The 8,358-nt window shown below is 55.7% G+C and overlaps 2 protein-coding genes across 3 annotated transcripts in view; one reads left to right on the top strand and one right to left on the bottom strand.

The window, feature by feature from the left end:
- Positions 1–2,250, bottom strand: part of MMD2 (monocyte to macrophage differentiation associated 2) — a 15,941-nt gene extending 13,691 nt beyond the window's left edge. Inside the window, 1 exon segment of the mRNA XM_057369823.1 lies at positions 2,119–2,250. Within this exon segment, the coding sequence (XP_057225806.1) occupies positions 2,119–2,165 (47 nt within the window). The 5' untranslated portion in view covers positions 2,166–2,250.
- A 3,995-nt stretch (positions 2,251–6,245) lies between these two features.
- The window catches only part of WIPI2 (WD repeat domain, phosphoinositide interacting 2), a 22,965-nt gene continuing 20,852 nt past the window's right edge, over positions 6,246–8,358 (top strand). For both annotated transcript variants that reach the window (XM_057369821.1, XM_057369820.1), the window contains exon 1: positions 6,246–6,483. In XM_057369821.1, the coding sequence (XP_057225804.1) occupies positions 6,410–6,483 (74 nt within the window). In that variant the 5' untranslated portion in view covers positions 6,246–6,409. The remainder of the gene's footprint in view (positions 6,484–8,358) is intronic.

Below are 8,358 nucleotides of genomic sequence, written 5' to 3'. Positions count from 1 at the left end.
CCCCACCTGGCTGCACCCTCCTGTCAGGGAGCTGTGGAGGGTGAGAAGGTCCCCCCTGAGCCTCCTTTTCTCCAGGCTGAGCCCTCCAAACCTCCCTCAGCTGCTCCTTACCAGATCTGCGCTCCATTATCCTTCTCTGGACCCACTCCAGCACCTCAAAATCTTTTCTGCAGTGAAAACTGAACACAGGATTTGAGATGTTTTTTCTTGAAGGACATGTGCCACCATGAGCCCCCTGGCTTCTGCTTGCCCCAATTCCCACCTCAGAGCTCAGCTGGAAGAGCATCCCTGGCACAGAGGAAGAAGCAGCTTTAGGGTTTCTTTTGGGATATGCCCCAGCAGAGCATTTCCACGSAGAGCAGAGCTGTGTGCAGGGAGTGCAGGGGGGGACGGGGATTATCCCCCTGTTATTTTTAAGCACTAGGCTAAGAGGATCTCTGCGATGATACAGGAAGCCCTGGGTTAGTTAGCATCACGTGCCCGTGACTTTCTTGGGGTGAAAGCCAAGGAAACACCGGTGTCCTGCTGCTCCCCATCCAGCCCTGGCACACAGTGRGAGCTGCAGGATTCCCTGTGGGTCTGACCCTTTCCGTGCCCCACAGCCCCTGCCCTGCACGTGGGCACCATCCCTGCAAGGCTCTGGGTGACACCTCATCCTGTTTCACAAATTGTCTCCAGAAAGGACCACAACAAGGCTGGAGAATGACGATTTGGGATAAATCGAGCAACAGGTTGGCAGATGGATTCTGCTGGGGGAGACTGATGTTGGGGAGCAGTCCCTGATCTTCTGCCCGGCTCCCAAAGAACCTCTGCAGCCCTGACATGGGGTAAAGGTGCAGTTTTCCTCCTGCTCAGGGGGGTACAGAGCTTTGCTCAGCTCCATTTCCCCCAGCCTTGCCCTTTGCATGCCAGCTGGGGGGGAAAAAAAACCAAAAACCGCTTGAATTCTCCATTTTCACATGGTTTTGTACCAGATACGTTGTGCTGGGTGCCTCCTGCCTCTCCCCGCAGGCAAAGATTATCAGGAGGCAGCTACAGCACCAAAATGATCTTTGAGCAAGTGGCCACGTTTCAGCCAGCTTTTGGATTTTCCCCATGGGACACCCAGACACCCCATGGGACATCCAGACACAGCTGATGGCTGCAGGGAGTAGCAGGGTGGTCTCCTATCCTCACCCACCCCAGGCAAACACCCCTCGGGGATCATCCCGCCTGGAGCAGGTGAGAAATACCATCACAGCTTCTTTCCACGCAAGTTTTTCTCTGGTATCTGCCCCCAACAGGAGCACGGGGAGTGTGGAAGTGGCAGCACAGAGCTGAATCAGCCCGTGGGAGCTTCCACAGCCCGAAAAACATCCCCACCACAGTCCAGGGGGACTATCCTCGGTGCTGAGCACCCCCGGGTTCTGTGCAGCCCCCGGTGCCACCGGACTCACCCCCGGCCACCCCGGGAGCAGAGGGCTGCGGGCGTTGTCCCCGTGTCACCTGCCAGTTCCCTCCCAAAAGCCACATCCGATCCCGCAGCCGCGCGTGTGCCCGAGCGCCCTGTGACCCGYGCTCAGCGATCCTCAGGTTTCCCCCCGCGCAGGTAACGCCGTGAGGTTTCCTGCTACACCTGGGCKTTTAAAACAAGCCCCGGCTGCTGCTGGAAAACCTCCCCGGGGGTTTCATGGTGGGARAGAAGGATCCACCATCGCTGCATCCCATGGGAACCCTGTTGAGCCTGCGGATCCAGGCGGCGAGAGCCATCCCAAGGGGGTTTCACCGGGGTGCAGTGGGTTCCTGGACCACACCGGTGCCTCCGTGGGGAATTCGAAGCCACAGCTGGGGTCTGTCCCCCAGGAAAGACAGGATCCTGCTCCCCCTCTAGCCGCGGTGAAGTTAAACCCAGCGAGAGGCAGCGAACGTTCCCAAGGATGCTCAGAATCCTTTAGGGATGCAGAAAAGCAGGTAGCCAAAAGCCCAGCCCGCACTTGCCCCTGGCTTGGAGGCACTCAGCAGCTTTTAAAGATCCTTTCCAGCTCCATCCCAGCGGAGCCGAGCCCGGGAAGGGGCTGGGGCTGTCCGGGGGCTCCGCGAGTACCGGGGGTCGGGGAACCGCCGCGCCGAAGGATTTACCTGGCGTAGCGCGTCTTCTGGAAATCCAGCAGCCGGGACACGAACATCGCGGCGGTGCCATGGGGGTCCCGGGGGGCGGCGGCTGCTCAGCCCCGGCCCGGGGGGAAAGTGCCGCCCGGGGGAACGGCAGCAACTCGGCGAGCTCCGGCGGGCGAGGAGGAGAAGGGGCGGCCGGTCCAGCCCAGCCCAGCCCAGCCCAGCCCGGCCCGGCCCCGGCCCCCTCCCGCCCCCTCGGCTGCTCGGGAGAAGCGACACCGGGAAAACAAAGGCGACCTCCGGGAGGGGGGAGCCAGCCCCGCTGCCGCCCTCGGATGTGCAGCGAGGAGGAGGAGGAGGAGGAGGAAAAAAGGAAAAGGGGGGGTGGGAGGGGGGGGAATCCCTTCCAACTCTTCCCGGCCACAGCAACCTGCGCGATCTCCCTCCGCCCCCCGGCAGCTTTAAGCACAGCTAAAAATATCCCCCACCCTCCCCGCTGCCACCCCCGGGGGATCAAATAGCAGCAGATTTGAATTGAAAATGTGATTAAAGCATCGGGGGGGTGGGAGAGGGGGGAGCGGCGAGTGCCAGCAGACGGCCCGTCCCCCCGGTACCCACCGGCTCCCCACGGCCCCGCTGCCCACGGCCGGGTCCYCCCGAGGGTCCCCGAGGCATCTCTGCCCGCCCCGGAGCAGCGCCATCCCCAAGGAGCTGGTTTGTTTGGCTTCGCTTTTATTTATTTGGTTTTAATGATTTTTTTTTTTCCCCCATTATTTTCCAGAGGCCCCAGCAGGGGTGGGTGGCTGTGCCTCAKCCCCTTCGCTGCGTGGTGCCCCTGGGTGGGGACACAAGTCCAGCAATGCCACCATCCCTCCCTGCTCGGGAYAAGAGGGACACAGCGGCACCACAGCGAGAAAAGGACTAAGGACCCCAAAATCCTCAAYGCAGCTCAACCCTAAAGCCTTAATCCCTCCCTCCTCTACATCACCCGAGGGGAATCCTACAGGAGGTGTCATCCTGAGKTCGGGCAGCTCAAAGAGGGGACACAAAAGGTGATGGGGGCTGGTCTGGGGACAGATGGGTGCCACCCTCGCTGTSCCAGAGACTGCAGGCACCCTCAGGCCAGCAGCCAAGGGACAAGAAAGGTGACATCAGCAGCAGCTGGAGGAGCAGCCTTGGTCACCCCAACACAGCCTGTCCTTGCTGAAGCCGTGGTCAGGCTGAGGACATCTTGCCAAGAAGGTTGTGCTCATATGGTCATTTCCATGGGAAATCAAGATCTTCCAAARGCCAAAGCAGATAAAAATTAAGGAATCCCTTAATTCAAGGCTTGAMTTAATCCTGGCACCCTCTGTAACCCCTTCCAAAAGCAGCTCATCCCCTCAGGGGATGTGAAAGGGGCGATGCTGCAGGTGCAGCTAAGTTGTGGGGTGTCCCCAAGGCACACACCCCAGGAGCCAGCAGCAGGTCCAGCCTTCCTGCACAATTCCCATTGTGGTTGGAAGGCACCAGTGGGGACCAGGCTGGTGACAGGAGGATCCAGGAGGTGCGGGGGCAACAAAATAAACCCCATCTCCAGTAGGATATGTGGGACAGCCAAACCCTGGCTGAGAGTGGCAGGTCCAAGCCGAGATGCWGAGTGAGATCATCTCCGAAAACCTCTCCCACGCTCTGCCACTTAGCCGGGAAGATTTTTTCCAAATTCCTTCCCCACATGACGAGTTTTGGCAGGGGCTATGTCGYGATTCCTGTGCCCTGCTGTACCTGTTCTCTGGGCCTGRASAGGAAAAAAGAMAATAAATCACATTTAACAAAATAACCCCCACGCCCAAAGCCCCCAGCCCACAGCTGAGRCTGCTGGCAAGGGACACCTGAAGCAAACCATCCATCCCAAAATAGACCCGTCTCAGAGGGCAAAAGGCAAATTGAATGAAAAATAAGTTACTATTTTTGAAGCCTGAATCCAGTTGTTATGGCAACCAAAGCCTCGAGCATCGTGCTGGGGAATGGCTCCAGCCCCGGCAATGCCTCCAAACCTGGCAGACAGAGAATCKCAGGATTGAGCAGCCAGGGGCTGCTCCCAGGTGGGATATGGGAATGTCCACGCTCACAGCACCTGTACCCCGCTGGRATCTGAGCCCTCCCTGCACTGCAGCTCCCCTCGAGTGCTCTGCCCACCAGCCCAGCTTGTTTTTCTCTCCTCTCCCCTCCCTGGTGCACTCCCCACCTCGCAAAGATCTGAGCATTTGTAAAGGCGTTAAGGAGAAATTCTAATTTTTTGGGGTGCCCTGAATGCAGTGGGGTTTTTTTAATGTCACCAAATCAAGGGGGGCTTGCAGAGTTTTCCTTTAGAGGAGGAATGGCTCATGAAGCCTGGRGATGTTTTCTTCCTTCCTTCTGATCTCACTGGTGACCAGAGACAGGACCTGAGGGAACGGCTGGAGCTGTGTCAGGAGAAGTTCAGTTTGGATATTGAGAAAAAGTTCTTCCCCCAGAGGGTKCTGGGGCACTGWCCAGGCTCCCCAGGGAATGAGCACAGCCCCAAGGCTGTCACAGCTCCAGGAGAGTTTGGAAAAYGCTGTCAGTCACAGGGGGGCATTGTTGGTGCAAGAGAGGAGTTGRACTCTGTGATCCTTGTGTGTYTGTTMCATCTCAGGATATTCTGTGATTCTCTGCAGGAATCCCACAGCTGGAGACTCCTCTGTGCAGTGTCCCCAGTGATGGGTCCCAGGCGGATCCCAGCAGTGAACAGTGTGAATATCCACACCTTTGGCTCTAACAATGGGCTCTCCTGTCACCCCATTTCCCCAGGAAGGGACGCTTTCCTGCACATGGAACTGACAAAGCCAGCAGGTAAGAAAAGAGACAATTTGGGATTAAAATCTGCCATCAGCAGGGAAAGTCTCCCCGGGAGAAAAGAAGATTTGATTGGGTAGGAAGAGTACAGGACAAAGAGATGGGTGGACAGCAGGTGTAGTGGAGGCAGAGGTGAATGTGGGGGGCAGTGTGGGGGACAGGACTGGCTCTGGTGGCCATCACTCATGATCCCTCCGGAGCCAGATGATCCCAGAAGCACAAATCCAACACCTTGTGGTTCATTTTTGCGAGATTTACYATTTTCTACACTAATCCATTGATTCTGATCCTGTTTCCAGACAGTTCCTTGTTCAGTTCCCTTTTATTTTTTTGCCTGTAATTTGTGTTATCTCCTGAAAGTTTGTTCCCTGGGTCAGRACTCCCCTTGCTCTGAAATTCACAGAATGGGTCAGGTTGGAAGGGACCACAGTGGGGCATCTGGTCCAAATTTCCTGTTCAAGCAGGGTCATCCAGGAGCACAGGGCACAAGATTGTGTCCAGAGGGTCTGGAATATCTGCAGTGAGGAAGACTCCACAACCTCTCTGGGGAATCTGTTTCCCCAAGCTGGGGACCCTCACTGGACCCCTCAAATGGCCAAGATAATTGAGAGCTCCCAGAAAGAGACTGTGCCAGGAGCAGTCACTAATTCACAGAATGTGAAASGGTTGGAATGGACCTTAAAGATCATCTACTCCCAATCCTGTGCCACGGCAGGGACAACGCCCACTAGACCAGGATGTTCAACCCAGCCTGGGTGTGGACATTGCCAGGGTTGGGGYATCTGCAGCCTGTTCCAGTCCTCACCACCATCACAGGAAAGAATTCCTTCTGCGTATCTATTTTCCTTTTCTGTTTGAACCCACTACTCCTTGTCCTATTCCAACAAATCCTGACCAAGAGCTCCTTCAGATACTGATGGTTGAACAACCTAAGTTCCTAAGTCTCCACGCAATTTTCTCTTCCCCAGGCTGTGCAGCCACAACTTTTTTTTTCCTTTTTCCCCCAAGTCCAGACCCCCGCACGCTCATTTGCTGAACCTCGGAGACATCCCGTGGCACGAAGCGGAACTGCAGAGCTACGGGCGGGCGCGAACAGCGCGGGGCGTGACCGTGTGGCCACCGTGACAACAAACGCGGTGGCCGCGCTCAGCGTGGGGACACTCCGAGCCGGGGACTACCGGCTRCGCTGCGAGTCTCCCATCCACGGCCGGCCGCGAGGGATCCTGCTTAGCTTCAAAACGCGTCCCTCCCGGCGCTGYGCGCAGGCGCGGTGTCCGTACGGCGGCCGGGAGGAGGCGGCAGCGCGCAGGCGCGGGGGCCGCTCCGCCGCCCGCCGCGTAAACAAGGGCCCGGCGGGGATGCGGCGGGGCCGGGGCGGCCGCGGCTGAGGGGCAAAGCCTTTCCGAGGTSATTCCTCGTCCTCCCCCCGCCGGACGGGGGTGGCGAGGTCCGTCCCGCCATGAACTTGGCCGGTCAGAGCGGCGACGCCGGCAGCGGCCATCTGCTCTTCGCCAACTTCAACCAGGACAACACGTAAGGGCGGGGGGGGATTGGCGGGGCGGGCTGAGGGGGCTCGGCCGGGGAAGGCGGGGGTCTGAGGGGACAGCGGCCTGAGGGGCTCCGGGGAGGCCTGGMCGCGGGGGGGAAGGCGTGGTGGGGTCTCCCCGGTGCCGCCCCTTCCCGTGGCGGGGAGCGCTGCTGGAGCCGCCCCTTCCCGGGGCCTCGGGGCTGGAGCGGGGCCGTGGTCCCTCCGCGGGGAGGAGGAGTGGGAACAACCCCCCTGTGCCCTCCGGCTGCAGTGTGGAGCCGCGGGGACAGGCCTTTCCTCCCGTGGGGACGGGGTTCTGGCGGCGTGTTGCCTTCTGCCTGCCCCCGAGTCGCTGCCCCGGGGAGCTTCTGCTCCTSGGAAGTGTCGCTCGCTGTTCCTTTGGGACAGGGATGGAAGGAGGGCTCCTGCTGCTCCTTGATGATGTCCAGCCTTAGGAGGGCCTGACATGAAGCCCCAGGTCTTCCAGGATGTGCAAAGACTTCATCCAAAAGTTCCTCACAGCTGTCTTTTTGTACAGCTATTTTATTCTCACCTGCTGTGCTGAAACAGTGAAACTTAGGCTTGAAGGTATTTTTATAGGCCCGTGCTACTTTTGGTTTTGATTTTGAAGAGGCCTTTCGCTGATCCTTGAAGCTACACTTACTTGGGCTTCAGATGGTCCAAACTGCACGTTTCACAAATTACTTAATCATTGCAGCGTATTTAAATCAATTAGTGCATATTAGTTTGTATATGAGGTATTATAAAGAAGTATTTTAAATTTAAGAACCCCCTATTAGCTGGGATTGGAGCACTGATGATYGTTTAAAGAAGGATTTGACTGTCTTAAATACCTGAGAGATGAAACTGGGGAGTAAGAACCGAAAGAACTTGTACTCAAGAAAAGAGTTTTGTTTTAGGAAGTRAGTAAGAGGAAATGATCTCAGGTCGGCATCACAGAGTGTAACCCACGTGTGTGTGGTGGAGGATTTTTTTTTTTTTAAACAACTTGTTCTTTTTACAAGCAACAATGTCTTGCCCTCACGAGGGAGATCTGTGCCTGTCCTCAGCACGTCCTGTAGCATATGGGAGTTGTGAAGGTGAGAAGGTTATTTCTGGTGACTGCCAAGCTTGAGCAGAGTTACATCACCGCAGGAGAGACTCTGTTTGCTTTTGTAGGTTTTGTTGGGGGTGAAGAGATGAGGAGTTGGAGCTGGATAGATTTGAGACATGAGACTCTGGCAGTGAATAAGTTATGGTAAATGATGGAGGGGAGCAGTAGTGCTCTGTGTATTTGTAAGTAAATCATTATCCGTGTATTGATTCAAGCCAGAGACTTTTGCAACTGCTTTTCACATTTTTTCAGTGAGTGCCATATAGAGCTCACTCTGTCTCTGTCCATATAAAACATCCCCAGGTCTTGCTCAGCTACTGTTCATTTTTTACCTATTAATGGTAAAAACCAAGCCATAATAACTAGGATATTTGTCACCTCTTTCTTCTGCAGTTTGTAAAAGTCATAAAAGTTTTTGAAGTTCAGCTCTCTTCTCCAGTGTGACACCTCTGCATTTTCAGTTGCACCTTAGCTTTGTGGAGAGCTTTATGTGCATAAAGGTTACTGAGTTTTACCCAAAAAAAACCCCACTTATTTTGAGCAACAGAGTTGCAGGTTATCTTGAGAGCAAAACCAAGACAGAAATAAGAACAAAGCAAATATAACATAAACTTACCTAGGTGTTTTTTGGCTTGTACACCTTGAAATCTTTCTTCAAGGAGAGTAAAGGTGATTCCTTTATAATTTTGAGTTTATAGGGAGAAAAAAGGGWCACCTGCCTATTGATTTCTTTCCTCAGTTGTGTGTGCTACTGCACTGCTTCTCC

This window comes from Malurus melanocephalus, unplaced genomic scaffold, assembly GCF_030028575.1.
Source record: "Malurus melanocephalus ecotype Western Australia unplaced genomic scaffold, MMel_1.1 scaffold_115, whole genome shotgun sequence".
Taxonomy (NCBI): Eukaryota; Metazoa; Chordata; class Aves; order Passeriformes; family Maluridae; genus Malurus; species Malurus melanocephalus.
The sequence above is the reverse complement of the archived record's forward strand: the minus strand, read 5'-3'. Positions and strand labels throughout refer to the sequence as shown.